Here is a 21200-nt window from a genome sequence, read left to right on the forward strand (position 1 = left end):
ACGCTGCATAAACTGTGTATGACAAAAAAACCAATAAGGGCAGCTGAAACTATATTTAATTATATCCCAAAGTGTCAGAAAAATAAATATGACTGTAATAACAGCTTATGGTCATTGTTTAAAGTATTTTATAATATATACACATGCACTGTAGTCTTAGCAACAGGTTAATGGCAAATTGATTTAAAATCTGTGCGAAATGTAGAGGAATGTCAGCTAAAGTTTGATTTATGAAATTAATGCATGAAGAGCAGTTTTGTCATTAGCATTTGTGAGAACTTCTATTCCTTGAAGAACATAGATCAGCTTTGTTCCTCTCAGAGATGAGTTCAGTGTGTTTCTGATGCGATGGCTGAAATCAGTGCTTGTGTATGTGAACTGTTGCTGTGTCCCTGTGGCCTGGTCATTGTTTTCCCTCCTCTGTCTATTACCTCCATCGAGGGAGTGAAGGAGAGAAAGAACGAGCTGGAGAACGAATGCAGCCGTCCAGACAAATGACAAGCTATTAATACAGTCCTATCCGCTTTATTTACTCACAATTACTGAGAGAGTTTTTCCAGCTCCATGCTTTGGTAAGGTGATAATTCCTTCCCACTAGAGGCATAGACGAGCATATTTGACTGTGTGTGTGTGTGTTTGGCCTGACACAGGCTTTATGAATGTGTTGTTCTGTATTTACACTGAGCACAGTGTGGCACGACGAGCGCATTATAAGGAACAGTTTGTTTAAATGAACAGGTGAACCTCATTCATAACCTCACAGCTGAGCTCTAATAAAACAAGTGCCCTTCAGATCTCACTCGTAATTTATTTTAATTGCTTTTTAATGCGTTACCAAACAGCTCACTGGAGTACTTGATTCTGATTGGTCAGTCAGATTTAAATATTCAAACAAAAGTCAGCATTTATTTATTATTGCACGCACAATAAATGTAAACCTGTCCATGTATTTGTAACAACGCTGCTGTTATAATGTGTGTTCACATTCATTCTCAGTGTGAGATTTGTTGGTTAAACACAACTAACTAAAATAGGCAGTCCAGTTCTGACCCTAGAGTCAGTCGTAATTTGGTTTAAAGGTCACTATTAAAGGGCTTCCCTGGCCGTCCCGTGGGGTTTGGAGAAGACAGACATCTCCTCGCATGCTGATAGCACATTACCTCACATTTAAGACCGACACACACACACACACACACACATATGCTTGTAACAGGTGGACTCTGGGAAATGAATTTTCTTCACAGAGTGGAAGTGGCAGCTGCGTGCGCTCACTGAAGGCTGTTATTTAAAGCCTCAGGGTTACATTATTGGCTGCTTATTTGTGTTTTGGTTCATTCTAGGATGGTTTTTATTCGTGTTTGGACGTTACGGCTGTTTGTGAGGTGTGTGTAGTTGTATAGAAAGCCTCATGAGGAGATGACAGAGCTTCTGGAGCTGTGCTCCTCAGGAATCCCTCTCTCTCAGCTGAGTCTCGAGTGTCCTGTGTCATCCACATTTAGACGCCGTCACCCCTCCTCCATCAGCGCTTCCGTCCAGCTTTCCTGCTCTGCATCTTTTCACCTTTCCATTTCCCCCGTGGTGTCTCTATCCGTACAATCTCCTCTCAGTTTTTGTCTAAATGTTCCCTAAAGGCTCCTGGTGGTTCCACTTAAAACCTAAGAGGCTTTCGCAGCCTGAACTCTTTTCAGTTTTTATTCTCTAGTTCAGGGATTCACAAATGTTTTATCAGCCGAACCCATTAAACAATACCTTGAATTCCCCCTGGGATTTTACGAGACCCTACAGATAATCAGGCAATAATATTTCAGCCTATTTTTCAAACGTTTTGGCTTTTCATAAAGTGCTTTTTCAAATTAGTGGAAGGAAAACATCCTAAAGACAATGTTAAGTGTTTCTTTCATAGCACTTCATCTATTTGTGTCAATAGTTTTCAATTATAATACATATTTTTAAAGGCCGTTCTCTCAAAATGTTTTTTTTCTCCAACACAGAGCCATAAATATCCACTTCAGTAGCAAAAAATGTAACTTTACATTTTTATTCCTGTCTATATTGTGAAGGTTTTTACAGAGGGATTTGTTCATATTTAACATTGGGAAAATATATTGTTTTCTGGCTGTTCAAAGTATTTTCTGAATTATGGAGGGACAAAAAGAAATACCCAGAATTCCCTCTTTAAAAAAATAATAATAACCAAATATTTTGAAACTGACGATGAACTGAAGTGTTCAGATGTTGTACTAGACATTTATGCAAATTAGTGCATCTTTCATTAAACAATGTCTAATTTGCATATTTAAACATAACATTTGAGAAAACTTGTAATACAATTTTTTTTTTACAATAATCAATATCATCAATCAACTTGGTAAGTAAGACTATTTTTTTTTACCCTATTCACCTGCAGTGTCTCGCCTTAATATACTGTACCTAATATTGTTCTCACCACAGAACTGGTTCATGCATTTGAAATATATCTTGTACTTATTGAAAATGACAGTTGTTTTGGGTTTTTTTTGTTATTGAGGATAAGCCTTCACTTAATAATCTGTCTTTGTCCCTCAGACGTTCACGGCGTGGTGTAACTCTCATCTGCGTAAAGCAGGAACCCAGATCGAGAACATTGAAGAGGATTTCAGGAATGGCCTCAAACTCATGCTGCTGCTCGAGGTCATCTCAGGTATCGACCGGAGGGACACGGCTCTGTTAAACTGATGTGTTAGGATGCACTGAGCTAGTGGAGCAGACGTAAGGACAGAGACTCATATTCTAACATTGTAACTGCTGCATCAAACTCAGCCGTGGTGTTGAACAGTCATATTTAAAAGGAGTTTGTGACTAGAGACTGAAGCAGTGAATGGAGCTCATGACTCATGTAAAGCTTAATTTATCCTCAGAGGACAGACGGCGCGGTTCGTTTTCAATACATTAGTCAAAATCAAACTAGTTAAAAACATCACATGCTGTCTGAACGTCAAATCAGAATACACTCCTTTTTACTTTCTTATCATGAGCGATTCATCAGTGCATCTTATCCCAAAGCAAACTAAATATGTTCATAACTGCAATCAAAATGGGTTGCATCATTTGACTTAAGTTGACTTTAAAGATTGCAATCTTTGAAAATGTTAAAATGCTTTGTTTTGACATAAAATATGATTTGGAAACCTGTTTGGAAACAGTCATTATGTGTGCAATTCCACGCTTCACTGTCAGAATAATGATTGGTTTACCTCAATAACTGACATCGGTTTGGTCTGACTGATCGGCAGGTGAGAGACTGCCCAAGCCTGATAAAGGAAAGATGCGTTTCCACAAGATCGCCAACGTCAACAAGGCTCTGGATTATATCTCTAGCAAAGGAGTCAAACTGGTGTCCATCGGTGCTGAAGGTGAGAATCTTTCTCATATGATGATTTGCTGATTTGTTTGATATTTCAAACCTACTATAAACTAAACTTCTTCCAAACTTCTCTCTCTTGCTCTGCAGAGATTGTTGATGGCAATGTGAAAATGACTCTGGGAATGATCTGGACCATCATTCTCCGTTTCGCTATCCAGGACATTTCTGTGGAGGGTACGAACACAAAGACACTGACCACACGATGTGACCGGTCATGTTACTAATTAAAGACTCATTACTGCTGTTGTGTGACTCCTCAGAGACGTCTGCTAAAGAGGGTCTGCTGCTGTGGTGTCAGAGGAAGACGGCCCCCTACAGGAACGTCAACGTACAGAACTTCCACATCAGGTCAGAGTCAGAGTCGTGACCGGACGACTCTCCAAATAGAACGTTCAGGACAGCGTTCATTTGAAATAGAATCTTTTGTAACATTCTAAATGTATCTGCTTTCACTTTTGGAGAAGTGTGTGTATCCTTAATTAGATTAGAGGTAAATATTTAAAACTGACATCCTAGTTGTACTTATAAATGTTTGTTTTTTTTTTTTACCAAATATAATATACAAGTTCTCAGTCAAATCTCTCTATGCTATCTTTGCCCTGTCAGAAATATTTCGATTAAATTCACCTCACATTTGTTTGAAAAGCATTCATTGTACATTTCAGTTGTGATACCAAATAACTATCAAAAACAATATTGTCAACCTTTATACCAGTGCTAATATATATTTTTGGCCATTTTTTTTACATTTTGAAAATAATTTTTTGGAATGTCATCACTCACAATTAATAGACCTAAACTGGAAATGACAACAATATATATTTACCTTTTAAAATTAATTTAATTTAAATTAATAACAATTTTACAAAATAATTTAAACTCAAGATTTTAATTCAGAGCTTATAAGCATTAGTTTACATGCAAAATATTCTTGCATGACTAGTTAAAAACACTGATTTATTAAATGATTAATTAAATGATTAATTATGAATAATTTGGTTGAATTGTACAATAGTGACATTTTTACAATAAGGTCCCATTAGTTAATGTTAGTTAATGCATGATCTAAAATAAACATGATTCATATAAATACAACTGTTCAACTGTCAGCTCAGGTGTAACAGAAACAACTTTTTGTAATTTTAGTAATGCATTAGTAAATGTTGAAATTAACCTGAACGATTCTTATTAAATGCTTTTTGAAGTATTTCCCATTGTTAGTTATTTTTAACTAATGTTAACAAAAGAAACTTTATTGTAAAGTGTTCCCATTTGTATTATTGGTTTCTGATAAAGGTTTGCTAATATGTTGTGTGTGTGTTATCAGCTGGAAGGACGGCCTGGCTCTGTGTGCCCTCATCCACAGACACAGACCAGACCTCATCGACTACTCTAAACTCAGAAAGGTGATGCTTCTGTCTTTATCCACCTGGTTCTCCTCAGATATTTTACATTTATTTCCTGTGTCCAGTTTTATGCCAATTCAACACACACTGTTTTTGTTATTTTGATCCTCTAAACGCAAAAGGTTTACCCTAAAGTCAAAAGCTCTTGTTTTATCTAATCAGGTTATTGTTTGCAGGCTCAAAACGAATGATTCAGAAATCTCAAATCAGTATAAACTGACAGTAAAATCTGATTGGTTTCTAAACATCTATGATTGTTCTACAGACATGTAATGTTATTTATAACATTTAGAAAATTATTACAAGGTACATATCAGACACTGTGGACAAACAGCACAATATAAGGCCTGAATCTCTTAAAAATGTATTTATTTGGACCTCTGCAGGACGACCCTATTGGAAACCTGAACACTGCGTTTGAGGTGGCAGAGAAGTACCTGGACATCCCGAAGATGCTGGACGCTGAAGGTGAGTCAAATCTATCCTGTTCATCACAATACAGGAGGTTAACATCACCTTTCATTTAAAAGAGCCAGTCATCTTTCTGAGCTTAATGCACATGTGTCTTCATATAATCTGGATGTAAATTACATTTAATCTGCTTAATTGGGCTTTAAAAGACAATTAACTAGTGCTGTCAAACGATTAATCGTGATTAATCGCATCCAAAATAAAAGTTTTTATTTACATAATACACAGGGGCGGATCTAGAATTTAGTCACAGTTATCACAGTTTGATGATAAATATATGTGCACACTACAAAAGAGCACAGGCTATCATTTACAAACTTAATCTCATGCAATCAATGTCTTGCATTTGAAACAGTTCATATAAGCAAGAAGTGACCATACTCCATAAGCACCACCACACTCTTAAAACTTCTATGAAAACTTGTGTGGTATTCCTTTAAAAGAATGTTTTAGTATATCTTTTAAGTATATTTTACTAAGCAATTTCTTACATAATTTCTTTGAGTTAGACCAAACTTTTATTTCGGTGGGTTGTAGACAGAGTTTCTGTGTTTTTTAATAAACTATTATTATTAGCTAATAGGCCCTACTTGAAGTATAGCATACTCTACTGTGCAATAGTACTATATTTAGGGGCCAAGCACCGAAGGTGCATAGGCACCTATTGTAATCGTTGGTGTTATTATTCTTCTTCCGTTTCTTCCGCCGCAAGTCTATGGCAGCCCATAGAACCAATTGCGGGAAAGTTGTATAATTTGGCACACTGATAGAGGACAGTCCCAACATTAACTATAGCAAATTTAAAGTCTCTAACTCCAACTCTCTAGCGCCACCACTTGTCCAAAATTTCAATATTTTTATGCTAATAACTTTTGAACCGTAAGCCATAAAATGAAAATTCTTTTTTCCTCTGAATCCTTGGCTCAAGTCGAAAGTCGAATGATTCCAAATATTTTAAATTTTTGGAAAAACCTACTTTTTCGAACTCGTCCTAGACGGTTAGTCCGATTTTCATGAAAATTGGCTCAGATCATCTTCAGACCATGCTGGCAAAAAGTTATAGAATTCAAGTTGATTAGTCAAACCGTTCTCGAATGACATGTAAACAAATTTGACAAAAATCACGCAAAAATAAATTTTAAATACAAAAATACAAATACATTTTTTGTTGAAGAAATTATAAAGACTGTGTCATCTATAGCAAAAAGGTGTCCAAAAATGAAAGATTAAGTGAATATTTAAATGAAATGTTTGGTCAGTAGCCTAAACAAGGATTTGATTGTCCTGTAAGTGTAACAGCAGCAATCACGTGGCATTTGTAATAACATGTACATAAATTGCTTATTTTGTATTTGCCTACATTATGTATTGTAACAGTGTTATTATTAACCAATCATTATTGCCTCATTATGTTTTTATACAATGCATTTTAAGTCATTTTAAAGGCTATTGATGGCTTAGGTATGTTTTTATAGCAACAACAACAACAACAAAAATATTATAGTATATTAATACTTTGTAAATTATTATTTGAAGTAACAAAACCATGGTCAATTTGCAGTTACCATGGCTACAAGAACAATGATTTGTGGTGTTATTGATAAAACCATGGGTAATATTCGTAAGGGAACCTGAAAAAAAAATCTTTCACAGGAATGTGCCTGAAAGTGATAAACGGGCCTCATTTTTACTCAAATGATTTATAATTTATATATTAAAAATGTATAAGGTGTGCATTGTAGCTGACACCTAGATGAAAACATTACAATTGTTTTATGACTGCAAGTCTTTCTCCTCAAATGCTATTGAGCTTCAAATTTGCGTTTGAGCCCATGTGAAAGAGTAGCGTAATTTACACATGATTAACATATTATTTTAATAAATATCAAATATTTAATTCAATTGTATATTATAGCTGACACCTACATGAACAACTACAGTTATTTTTATTTTATTTTTATGACTGTAAGTCATTCTCCTCAAATGCTACTGATGTTAGAAAAGTGTATACCAATATCGCATGTAACTTTAGAGAAGGTCCCTAAATTTGATACTCATCCAACGTCAAGCCAACTTTATGTCTGTATTTTTTTTTTTTTTTTTTACTTTTAGTTTTCTTTTCTCTTCGCTTGATTGTTTTCATCCATCAATTATGAACATTCAGCCGCAAACATGAGGTGCGAGAGGTCGTGAGCGCGGATGGGAGAATGGAGAATCATTTGAATCAGTTCGGGAGTTCGTAGCGGGATCGCGAATCATTTGAGTCAGTTTGGGAGTGTGGGAGCGGGATCGCGAATCATTTGAGTCAGTTCGGGAGTTCGGAGCGGGTTCGCGAATCATTTGAGTCAGTTTGGGGATCGCGAATCATTTGAGTCAGTTTGGGAGTTCGTAGCGGGATCGCGAATCATTTGAGTCAGTTATAGGGATCGCGAATCATTTGAGTCAGTTTGGGAGTTCGTAGCGGGATCGCGAATCATTTGAGTCAGTTATAGGGAACACTATTGGCTTCTGTGAAGCTGTTTTAGAGCTGAAATTCAATTTATTTAATAATTGATGAATTCTACAACATTAAATACTGTTATTGAACTGAACTGAATCAACATTGATCTTAACTGAGTGGAGTAATGATATCTTTTTTAGAGTCATTTATTAAAAGTGTTTCATTATTATCTGAATCAGCATTGAGCTGAATGTTGATACTATTATTATGAATTTGTTTCATACATGATAAATTATTTTACAACATTAACATTTTCCTGTTTCTGACTGTGTGAAACTGCTTTGTCACATTCTGCACTGTATTATAAATATGGTCATGATGACCTGCTGGAAAGTGCCTTTGGTTGAACTAAACTCGATTCTGTGTTTCTTTTTGTCCTCAGACATCGTCAATACTCCTAAACCTGATGAGAAAGCCATCATGACCTACGTGTCCTGCTTTTACCACGCTTTCGCCGGTGCCGAGCAGGTAAAAGTCACCACTAATCCAATCAGATTTGGATTCAATTTCATTATTACAGTGTGAGATGTATAAACTGGGACTAGTTTGTGTAAATGATTGAAGAAGGTTGAGGAGATTGCGGAGACTTGGAAACAGGCGCATTAACTCTAAACTGAATTTGTTATATCACTAAATGAGCGGCTTGTTTTCTCCGTATCTCCAGGCCGAGACCGCGGCTAACAGGATCTGTAAGGTTCTGGCTGTGAACCAGGAGAACGAACGGCTGATGGAGGAGTATGAGAAACTGGCCAGTGAGGTGAGAGTCTTTCAGATGTTAACAGCAAAAGCCAATGGGATGGATTGGGACCAACAAAATTTATGATTGTTAGATGCTTTGTTCATCATGATAATCTTTACAAATGAACAGAACTTGAATTTTGAAGCATAGATACAAATGGCAAAGGTAAAAAGCTAAACATTAATTTGCAAGAGTGAAGTCATGAATACAAGGAATACTGTAAATAGATGGGTTTAGCTGTTTGGCTTGATAATGTTTAATGTGTCCAATTCGGAAAACCATTTGACTTCAGGATGATGGATCTGGAAGTGCTAAAATGTTACATTTCTGAAAAATTCATTCACATTTCACATTTGAAGAAAACCTTTATTTGTTGTTGTTTACATGCTGTGACAGCCGCTTTCTGTCTGTGTGCTCTCAGAAAACCTTATATTGGTTAAAACACATGATTTCAGCACGATAAACATGATAATCAAAACCAAAACGGATGTCTTTAGCAGGTCCGAGCTGACCAACTCTATTCTGGAAAAGAGGGCGGAGAGCAGCAGATCATTTGCATTTAAAGAGACAGGCACGAAAAACAGCATGCTACTGCTTCCGCTCAAAAATACATTTTCTAAATGATCTGTGGGGTATTTTGAGCTGTGTCTTCACAGACACATTCTGTGTACATTCTGTGAGACTTACATTACATATTGTAAAAAGTGAATGAAAATGTCAGTGTTTTTAAACTAATGATGCATAATGACAGTATAAAGGCAGCATAATTGGGGCTTCTAGGTGACTTCTCACTAGGGTTTGGTAACAGCCCTAATTTTGTTCCCTACCTCAGCCCATCTCTCCGTCTCTAACTCCTCCATCTCTCTGTAGTTGTTGGAGTGGATCCGTCGCACCATCCCGTGGCTGGAGAACCGCGTGGCGGAGCAGACCATGCGTGCCATGCAGCAGAAGCTGGAGGATTTCCGCGACTACAGGCGCGTCCACAAGCCTCCACGCGTTCAGGAGAAGTGCCAGCTGGAGATCAACTTCAACACCCTGCAGACCAAACTCCGCCTGAGCAACCGCCCGGCCTTCATGCCCTCCGAGGGCAAGATGGTGTCGGTAAGTCGTGCAAAACATCTGAAAAGTTGGGTTCCCCCTTTTTTTTTTTTACCCTTTTGAAGCATCTTCTGCACTTAGGTCCTAAGCATAGTTCTCAAATTGCACAACCTGAAACTCAAACTTTATGATCAGCCAGTTGCGCTCCTTAGAAATTCAGCCAGTCAGATCAACTGATTGTGAATTGGTTGTGTTGAAGCTGACACAGAAACTGTCTGTTTGTTTGTCTGCAGGATATTGCTAACGCATGGAAAGGTCTAGAGCAGGTAGAGAAGGGTTACGAGGAATGGCTCCTCACCGAGATCCGTCGTCTGGAGAGACTCGATCATCTGGCGGAGAAGTTCAAGCAGAAATGTGCCCTTCATGAGTCCTGGACCACAGGTAACCATACTTAGTTTACACAAGAGTTAAAACATAATGCATTAGCATTCGCGTTCCCCAAATATACATGATCATATTACACTTTTAAGAGCTTTACAAAAAAGAACCAGTTGCTAGTAAAGCATCTACCATTGAACAATAAAATATGTATGATTTTATGTTGCACACATTGCTATTTTTATATGGCCATTAAAATTGACACCAATCTGTGGTCAAATTAACACGTTTATGAATTTTGAAGATAGTTATAGACCATAAACAAACCACACCAAGGTCACACAACTCTTTTTCTCACCACCACAAAGTTTCCAGCAACTCGTTTGAGTAAGAATAACGTGTATAAACACAAGGTTGAATAGACTAACAGATATAGATATAGGTTGAGTAGCTTAACAGATATAATCAGTTGCTATTGAAACATACACCATTGTACATTAAAACAATGTGTGATAATAAGCAGTTCTTTCCATATGGCCAACAAACTCTGAGCTCGACACTAATCTGCTCTAATATGTGGTGACGATTACTGCTGTTCTGCACAGTTTTTTGGAAATCCAAAGTTAGGCTGTCAACATCAACACCAAGCAACCATCAGCTCTTTAAAACTTTACTTGACATCTATCATTTGGAAAATGTGAGTCAGTATAGAGCGCAAAAGTGTGAGTATAAACACTATATGCTGAGAAATGTGGACTAATGAGATGATGTGTTTTCCTGAAAATGTACAAGATTTTGTCACGTTGACAGAAACAGAAAACAGATTGGTTTGAAATCGACTTCTGAGTGAGCTGAGCATCCTACGATGACAACACCACACCTTCATGGCCCAATGCACACAGGCACTTGTTTTGAAATTGTTGGGTTTCTGATTTGGCGTGTCTGTTTGCAGGGAAGGAGCACCTGCTGTCTCAGAAGGACTATGAGACGGCCTCTCTGATGGAGATCAGGGCTCTGATGAGGAAGCACGAGGCGTTTGAGAGTGACCTGGCCGCACACCAGGACCGCGTGGAGCAGATCGCAGCCATCGCTCAAGAGCTGAAGCAAGTTTCACTGCGTGCACCACACAAAACCTACCCAAAACATGTCTGGGATAATGTTTCACTGCATGGTCAATAACATATGCTCAGATGTGTTTGTCTCTGTGTCTAGTGAGTTGGACTATCATGATGCTGCTTCGGTGAACACCCGCTGTCAGGGCATCTGTGACCAGTGGGACAACCTGGGAACCCTGACCCAGAAGAGAAGAGACGCTCTCGAGGTGCACACTCCAAACAAACTCAAGATACAGTGTGAAGCCAAATATTAGCTGCCCATAATAGACATGCAACTGGAGTACCAGTCATATATGTGTAAAAAATGAAGTTATTTGTAATTGTTATGACTCAAGCTGATTATATCCTTTCATTCTTCAGCGTGTAGAAAAACTGTGGGAGACGATTGATCAGTTGTACCTGGAGTTCGCCAAGAGGGCGGCGCCCTTCAACAACTGGATGGATGGAGCCATGGAGGATCTGCAGGACATGTTCATCGTGCACAGCATCGAGGAGATCCAGGTCAGCTGCATGTATATACATTTAAAGATTTGTATAATATACATAAAATATGTAATCTGAGGGTGCAAAAAAAATGTAAATATTGAAAAAATCCCTTTAAAGTTGTCCACATTAAGTTCTTAGCAATGCATAGTGTCAATCAAACTTCCTATAAAGGTTGCATTGCAGGACCGAAAAAGAAGAATCCCAGTTGTTTCAATGAAGCTCCTCCTCCCAAAACACAAAATGCACTCTGATTGGTTATCTGGTCCAGTGCGTTGTGATTGGAGAGAACTTAGAGCGAGTTCCAGAAATGACACGCCCCTCACCATGACATGAGTTTCATCTGCCCAGCTGTAATAATGAACTCATTTTGCCATTGGTCTCTAGTGCATCTCAATAAGTCGATCGTAGCTCCATTGGTTTTCATTTGCACGAACAGCAACACTACAAGCTAACTACTGTTGAAAAAGTAAAAGAAAAAGCATAACAGGACACCTTTACTCTCCATTTGTCTTACAGAGTCTGATCACAGCTCACGATCAGTTCAAGGCCACCCTGCCCGAAGCCGATAAGGAGCGCATCGCCGTCATGGGCATCCAGAACGAGATCACCAAGATCGCCCAGACCTACGGCATCAAGCTGGTCGGAGTCAACCCCTACACGGTCCTCAGCCCACAGGACATCACCAACAAATGGGAGGCAGTGAGTACAGACACACAAAGCCCACGGCTGGTCGTTTACTGCATGGAGAGACTCAGGTGTGTGTCTCCGGTCGCAGGTGAAGCAGCTGGTTCCCCTCAGAGACCAGATGCTGCAGGAGGAGGTTGCGAGGCAACAGGCCAACGAGAGGCTGAGGCGCTCCTTCGCCGCTCAGGCCAACATCATCGGACCCTGGATCCAGAACAAGATGGAGGTGAGCTTATTCAACACCAAACCACGAGGTGCTGGGAGTAAACGACAAGATTTAATGAAGTTGGGAGGCTATCAGCGTTGAGAAGTTACTAAAGCAATAATCAAACACTTTCTTTCTAAGTCCAAGTCACTTTAATGAACTTAATCATTAATTCAGACAGACATATAAGTGAAGAAATCTGATGCGAATGAATTCTTTTCATTCATTTTACTTTAACCAGTACAGCCGTACCAGATTTAATATAGATTACAGTTATTTTCTTCAGTTTTCATTTTAATTTAATTAAGTAAGTTTGAATGATTTTTATTTTTTTGGTTTCACTCTAATTTTTGGTAATTTTGTGTTGTGTTTTTGTCATTTTCATTATTATTATTTATTTTTAATTGCACTTTAATCTCGACAGCCATAATAGGGATCGTTCAGTTGTTCTGGGGGACATTTGCTCCTATATCTTGAATTTGGGGGGCATTTTTATTCATTTTAGTGGCATTTTTGCCTCAAGCCTGTTTCAGAATCCTTCACGTATAATTAAAAGGTATAACTTTTAGGAAGTAACTAGAAGTAAAGCATCAGTTTAAACTAAATTAAAATGCTTCTTTGCCAGGTAGTTAAAAAAATCCCTTTTTAGTTGTAGTTGATTGCTACTTTTAGTGTAAATCCTTTTTAAGTATGAGTAGCTTTGAGGTTTTAGCTTGGGTTAGTTCTCCTGTTCTTTCTCTTGTAATGCACATCTCTCTCTGTTGGTTTGCTGTTTTTAGGAGATCGGTCAAGTGTCGGTGGATATCGCCGGCTCTCTGGAGGAACAGATGAATAATCTGAAGCAGTACGAGCAGAACATCATCAACTACAAATCCAACATTGACAAACTGGAGGGAGATCACCAGCTCATTCAGGAGGCACTCGTCTTCGACAACAAACACACCAACTACACCATGGAGGTATTCTCTGACAAACACAGGCTTCGTTTTCAGGACAGTCACTATTTTGTGTGTGTTTTATACAGGCGACTGGGACTAGTTTCATGCTACCTATGAATATTTCACAGGCTGAGTTTATTTATTTATTTTTAGATCATTTTTTTTACACACATAACTTAGTCTTCACAAAGCAAAGTTTTTACAAATATCATTTAAAAGACATATTGGTGCTGAAGTGGGGTAAGTTGTCACAGTGAGAACCTATCATTTTATTGACACAAATTCAAGAGGTCTTTTTTTTTTTTTTTTTATATAGCTAATTTAGCTTAAGTTAAAAAAAACATTTTCCATACCAGATATGTATTCAATGTCACTGTTTTTATTTTAAAATAATTATTTAAGTGTTTGTTTGTTTGTTTTTTAAATAGTAAACCTATTATGAATCTCACAAAATAAATTAAGTTTTTATTTTTAAATAGTTTTATTAACTAATATAATTAACTTTCATTCGATTTTTTCCCATTTATTTGAGTACATCAAGTATACTAAATTAATATACAAAAATTTAATTTTAGTTTAAAAAATCAGAGTTAAAATGAGATGTTCACTAATCTAATGTTTTTAGACTTTATTTTATTATAATGTTTTTGTAGTTTTATTTTAGTTAACTGTAGTAACCCTAATAATAGCTCTTTTAGAGTCAATTTAAAACACACTGACACAATATTTTATCTTAAGTATAAAAACTAAGGTATAAAAAGTCACATTATGCATGTATGTAATGTTTAAAATTTTCTGTTCATTTAAAAAAATATACATTTTAGCAACATTTAAATAGCAAACCTGTAATGAATCACAATTATTATTATTAATTTGTTTTTTAATAAAAATATATTTTACTTTTTATTTATTTCTTATAATTCATTAATGATTAACCTGGTCCGTCCAATATATTTTAGTGATGTGTTCATAATAATATTCAATTTAATACGTTTTTTTTTTTTGTATAAAGCCTTACCCAAAAATGAACACATTAAGCAGAGCTTGCATAAACTAATACACATTACACACAGTAAGCATTAGGAGAGGAATGATGAATGTTCAAAAGCCAGCAAGCATTCACAATGTCTCTGTTTCTGGCATCATCCATCTTTCTCTTCTCAGCACATCCGTGTGGGCTGGGAGCAGCTGCTTACCACCATCGCTCGCACCATCAACGAGGTGGAGAACCAGATCCTGACCCGCGACGCCAAGGGCATCAGCCAGGAGCAGCTCAATGAGTTCAGAGCCTCCTTCAACCACTTCGACAGGGTCAGTGAGACGCACATCCACATTCACTTCTGACCCTAAGCAAGGAGACTCACTATTGTTTTTAACTTGCAGAAGAGAAACGGCATGATGGACCCCGACGATTTCCGTGCATGTCTGATCTCCATGGGTTATGATCTGGTGAGTGACCAGAAAACTCCTCCCACTCACTTAAAACACCTTCTGCATCGATATAACTAATGCACTGTGATGAAATCATTCATCATCACCAAACTACATGCACATACGATTCAAAAGTTTGGAGTTGGTGGGATTATTTTATGTTTTTGAAAGAAGTTGCTTCAGCTCAACAAGGCTGGATTTTTTTATAAAAACAGAACAATCTGTGAAATATTATTATAATTTCAAATAACTGCTGTTTATGTGAATATAATATAAAATGTAATTTATTCCTGTGATCGAAGCTGTATTTTCAGCATCATTCCTCCAGTCGTAAGTGTCACATGATCTTCAGAAATCATGAAAATATGATGATTTACTGCTCAAGAAACATTTCTGATTATCATCAGTGCTGAAAACAGCTGTGCTGCTTCACATATTTGTGGAAACTGTAGGACAGGATTTTTGATGAATTGAAACTTCACAAGAACAGCATTTATTTTAATTTTAAACATTAATATGCTTTCTTTTTCTGTTACCGAATATACACATTAAATCGTTTTAAAACACCCCAAACATTGGAGCAGTAGTTTCAAAATATATATGTTTTAAATGATCATTTATTTTGGCAACAGCATAAATACACTGTATCATTGTAATGGTCACCCAATAATGGGCACCACAAATTTTGTAGCCAAATTAAACAGAGGCAGTATGAATACACAACTTTGAAATGTAAATAAATATTTATTTAAACTTACAAAAGGGCAATCATCCGAGCCCAATAATATAATTAAACATGACACAAAAAAAAAATAGAAGGAACAAAGTCTTAACCAAAAAGAAAAATCCAAATTAATTTCAAATGCAAAATAAAGTTTCCAAAAATAACTTCCTTAACAAAAAGGTCAATTTCAAAATAACTAAACAAAATGCCCAAAATACCTGCAACCCTCAGGCCACACACTCCTCTTTAATAAACTCCATCTTTATAAAAGTGTGTCCCGTGGATCTCAGCCTCTTCAGCAGGAAAGTTTGTGTTTGGACACTCTTTCTCCAGCCGAGTCGCAACAGACGCTGCAGCGCGGCGCAGCTCTATGACGTCACACCACTAGCCCAGAATAAATGTCCCGCTCACACGCTCAATTAATACATGGTAGATTCCCACCCTAAGCGGAACCAATAATTCCTGCCATTGTTTCCTACCGGGACTCTAAAAATCACGGGACAAATGCTACACGGGAACAATACACATCGTTTACAGGTATTCCATTCACTCTGATCAATAATTACAATAAACTCTTGTATCACTAAACAATCTGTGTGTGTGTTTGTGAGTATGTGTGTGTATTAAAGTCCATGTTGAATGTGCGGTCTTTCCGTGACCATCACAATCATATTTTTGGGGAAATATAATACATAAATGTAAATAAACAAAACATAAATTAATTATAAATTCTAAACAAATAATTATTGTCTTAAAATGCAAATCTATCACACATCTGAATATCTTTAAACATGAAACAAATTATTTTGTTAGACTAAATTACTATATATATATATATATATATATATATATATATATATATATATATATATATATATATATATATATATATATATATAAATATGCAAATTTTTTAAAGGCTTATTTCTTTTCAGCCAGATATCATTTCAATCTCGGTAGGTGCTTTGCTGGACACCAATAAGCACAAAAGTAAATGTATTGAATCTCATTGGCTGTTTCTTCTAGGGTGAGGTGGAGTTTGCCCGCATCATGACCCTGGTGGACCCCAACAACACAGGTGTGGTGACCTTCCAGGCCTTCATCGACTTCATGACACGCGAGACCGCCGAAACCGACACTGCTGAACAGGTCATGGCCTCCTTCAAGATCCTGGCCTCTGACAAGGTGAGATCAACATCAGTGTTGCTGATCTTTAATCCATTTGTGTCTGTTTGGCAGGCCGATTTAACATTTAATCCTTTAAACGTACTAGTGTCTATTTAAGAATTTATTTTAACTACTAGTATCTATTCCATCAGGTACTAGTACCTGTTTTTAAGATACTACTTTTTATTCTTTAGTTTCTAGTAATTTAAAGATACTACTTGCTATTTATTATATATTAGTACTTGTTTCAATAGTAACTATTCTATAGATACTAGTAACACATGTAACATTTTTGCCATTGCCATTATGGGGATCTGTCATTTAAATAACAACTGTGCAGTTTTTACTAGTATCGTATGACTGTACCAGTATCTAATAAATAAATATACTAATAGCTAATGAATAAATACTAGTATCATTTAAAAAGGTTGTAGTACCTAAATAATAAGCACTAGTAGACAATGAGTAAGTACTATTAGTTAATGGAATAGATACTTGTATCTACAAATTAAGTAATAGTAGTATGAATACTAGTATTTTAACTCTTTATTGTGTAATTATACATATAAGTACTGAGTAGTATTAATCAACTACATGTACTTATTACATGGTTAGGGTTAAGATTAGGGTTTGTCTTAGGGTTACTTGCATAGTTTATTGTTATTATAATAGTAAATACATGTAATGTGTAAAAAGGACACCTTAAAATAAAGTGTCACGAAAATAGGTACTATTATATTTTAAGTATTACATGTTAAAATGGCTTGCCATGTTAGTATTAGTAACTAATAAATAAGATTTAGTACCTTGTGAGTGAGTACTAATACCTAGCTGGAATAGATACTTGTAGCTACAAAAATAGAATAGATACAAGTATGTTTTAATTATTTAATGTTAAAACAACTTGCCATATTGTCTGAGAGAATTCAGAATTAATTTCGCTCGGTGTTTATTTGCACACGTTTTAGTATCAGTTTTAGTACAAAAACACAGTGAGAGTTGGTGTTAAAGTGTCTCTTCTTGTCGTTCAGCCCTACATCACCATGGAGGAGCTCCGTCGTGAACTCCCACCCGAGCAGGCCGAGTACTGCATCAGCCGCATGACCAAGTACGTCGGCCCCGAGGCGGCCCCTGGAGCCCTGGATTACATCTCCTTCTCCAGTGCCCTCTATGGAGAGAGCGATTTATAAACGCTCTGATTTCTTTTTCTCTTTCTTTCCTCTCATCTTTCTCCTCTCATATTCTCCAAACCCCCAAATGTAGTATTCGATCTACGAGGGAGTTTGTAATATCCCTCGTTTCCCCTCTGTCTGCTAGCTTTAACATCATATTTGTACTACATCCACCGTGTAAAGGACGTGTAAGTGGTGGGGTTTAATCTCGCCGTCACTCAATATTGTGTCCAATTTTGATGCCAAAACCTCCTATATGCATCTCATATGATGAGTCTAAAGTCAGCATGGAGTTAGACCAACCCTATTTACGTTCCTAATTTGCATTTTATATATATATATATATATATATATATATATATATATATATATATATATATATATATATATATATATATATATATATATATATATAAATTCTTCAGTGCAGTTTAGGATCTTTATTGAAATATAATAACGTGTTCCGCCTCTAATACAACTTTTAGTTGACTTTATCTAGGCTGGAAACAATCAGAAAGCTGCAATCACAATATAAAAGTAAAATGGGTTATGAACACCATTTCATGTAGACTTTAGCACGCTAAGCCAAATTGTCCCTCTCTGTGCCAAATAAAACCTTCCAACATATTAAAAAATATATTAAAAAGAGTGTTTGTTGATGCTAAAGAGCGCTTGTGAAGATGCATGCTGCGTTTATTCTGCAGACAGTAATATGCGAGAGAGCCCCCCTCTTCGTTAAGTCTGTACTTTTATTTTAAGACCCCAAAAAGCACTACTGCTGTCCAGTGTCTTCTTAATATGAAACTGTGAGAACAACTGAATAGTCTCTACACAGAACATGATGTCTCTGTATGTTGTTTTGTCATGTTTACCCCTCAATATCGTTTATGATGTACGTCTTCACTGTTCGGAGACAAATTTTTCATTTGTTTTCCTTTTATTTGGAGAGTTTGTGCAAAAATTATCAACAAAAGCCAGTAAATGAAGATGTAATGGCAGAGTGTATGTGTTGTACTGACCGGAAAGGTTTCTGCTAGTCAAAAAGCTAAACAAAAACCAGGTTTGCCTTAAAACCGACTGTAAGCCACAGGTACATACAAGACAGTCTTTTAAGAGTTTTGTTATTCACTCCTGTAATTTAAAGCGTAATAGTTCACTCAACATAATAAAGTTCTGTCACATTTACTCACCCTTATGTCATTGCAAGCATTTGTGATATTCTTTAAGTCGATATTCTTTAAGTCTAAATCCGCTAACCAGGGTCTGTCAAGACTCCATATTCTGATTTGAAGATATTCAACAGCTTGCGAAAAACAAACCATACACAAGAACAATAACTATATTAGCATCCATACCAACCGACAATAACGTTCAGTTTATGATAAGCGCGCGCTTCCTTTATGTCTACTTCAGATTTAAATATTCGCGCGCTTTAACACTGGGTGGAATCTGATTTGCTGTCAATGCGTTTTGACGTTCTAAAAAAGTTTTTAAAACAAATTGGTCTCTGTGTGTTATTAGTTGTGGTGGGAAAATCACGACTTAACGTACAGACTTTATATTTATCTGTGAAGACAAGAAAAACATTAGTTTTAAAAACGCGAGTGAATGATGACGGTTTTTTATTTTAGAGGAACTATAGAGCAGTGGCGTGAGGAGATCGAGGGAACACTATCTGGTTCTTTGAAAGGGAAGTTTGAATGTTCTGGAAGTTTTGGAAGGAGGCAGAAGGTCCTGATTACCTTCGTCCCCAGGCAGGCCTTGGCGTTAAGGATATGGTCTAGTTTCTATTGGCGATATTTAAATAATTTCAATCACAGATGTTGTTTGTTGATTATTGTACCATGATGTGATTTCTGGGTTAAAGGTATTTCGCCTCATTGTGATCACTCCCTGTCTCCATTTCCTCGAACGCTTTTCAAACACAGAGTATTAAAAGTTCAACCGAAAAACCCAGAATAAAACGTGTCAATCGTCTCTTTTCTGTACGTGTCTTTTGTTGTCTGTTGAGTGTGTGTTAGTCTCTGTTCTCTCCAGTAGAGGGAGCGTTAGGATGAACCTCGAGATCTTCTCAACGGTCAGCTGTGGCTTTCAGGGATTTAAACCTCGGATATTGTTATCAAAGCTCTCACATTTTTATTTCACTTTGCCTTTCAAATACATTATTGTTCGTAATAAATGATTCACGCGACTCGCAATAACTTTTGCACATTTGGAACCACGTTAATTCCAGACTAAACATATAACATTCCAAGAAGCATCATATAAAGAAAATATAATAAGTTATATACAATACAAACAAATATTTGTATTGCCTTTTGATTTGATCTAAAGGCTTCTGAGAAGTATTTTAGATCATTAAATGCAATAAACAAAGAAGGAGACTTAAAATATCTACATGTAGCTATTTTGCTAATAATATAATATTATTAATCAGACTGTATAAAACAGGTCACTCTGGATATTCTGTACATTACATCTTGTAAGGTGAGAGTGAAACCATCTGCAACCACACATCTCTCTATCATCCAGTGCTTTCTAAAAACACTTAGACAAATTACGTGTAAAACATATATCTTCATCTTGAGTTTTCATAAATATTCATGAGTCCTGCTATTTCTGTGACGTCACAGGTGCGCATGTGCACTCCTACTTCAGATCTGTTTTTCCATCCCAGGTGTTTTCTGTTAATTGTAGGCTACCTAATAGAAGAAGTGTACTATTTATTGCATTTAACCTATGAACACCTTGATCTGATTTCTGCACATGCTCTGATTGTTGATAAGGTTATATACTAATGAGAGGCTGCCACTAAATCTTGATGTGTTTTATATTCGGTAGATTAACATCCATCAAAGTCCATCTCATTCAATGGTCTAATTGAATCGGGAGGATCCTCGCAGAGAAAGGTCAATAAAAACAAAGTCGGAGTTAATTATACCCCGCAGAAAATAATTTCCTTATCGGCAAAGCAAAATCCTGACTCCAGCGATTTGTTTTCATGTCATGAACTGCTCCATTGTGTCAAAGAGCCCTCAATCCGTTCACCGCAGCTTTACGGTACTTGGAGACCCACTGCTGAAATCAACCTGAGTTGAGAGGATTATTTCCAGAGATGTGTGTGCGGTGGATCTGAAGGGGATGATGTGTGGGGTGTTTTCATAGATAAGCTGGTTTGAATGGCCCTGGCTGGATCTGGATGTGGATGTGGCCGACACCAGACTGGCCTTCATTATGAAGATTGGCTGCTGGTCTAGATTTCCTTTTTCATCTCCAATCCATCTCATTTGGGAGCGACGTAAAGGTTTTATTAATGCAATGGGAATGCTAAGCTGCTCTGTAT

The 21200-nt window shown here is 36.7% G+C and overlaps 1 protein-coding gene across 1 annotated transcript; it reads left to right on the top strand.

Moving 5' to 3' along the window:
* Positions 1-2532: 2532 nt before the first annotated feature.
* LOC113105919 (alpha-actinin-3) lies at positions 2533-18187 on the top strand. Its single transcript, XM_026267301.1, has 20 exons — positions 2533-2680; positions 3273-3392; positions 3491-3577; positions 3664-3751; positions 4731-4809; positions 5196-5277; positions 8163-8248; positions 8445-8537; positions 9390-9620; positions 9851-9998; positions 10888-11038; positions 11148-11256; positions 11411-11551; positions 12053-12235; positions 12312-12446; positions 13205-13384; positions 14528-14674; positions 14747-14812; positions 16545-16703; positions 17717-18187. The coding sequence occupies exons 1-20, from the start codon at positions 2656-2658 to the stop codon at positions 17873-17875; spliced, it is 2469 nt and encodes an 822-aa protein (XP_026123086.1). The 5' UTR covers positions 2533-2655; the 3' UTR covers positions 17876-18187.
* The last annotated feature ends 3013 nt before the right edge of the window (positions 18188-21200 follow it).

This window comes from Carassius auratus, chromosome 7 (genome assembly GCF_003368295.1).
Source record: "Carassius auratus strain Wakin chromosome 7, ASM336829v1, whole genome shotgun sequence".
Lineage (NCBI taxonomy): Eukaryota > Metazoa > Chordata > Actinopteri > Cypriniformes > Cyprinidae > Carassius > Carassius auratus.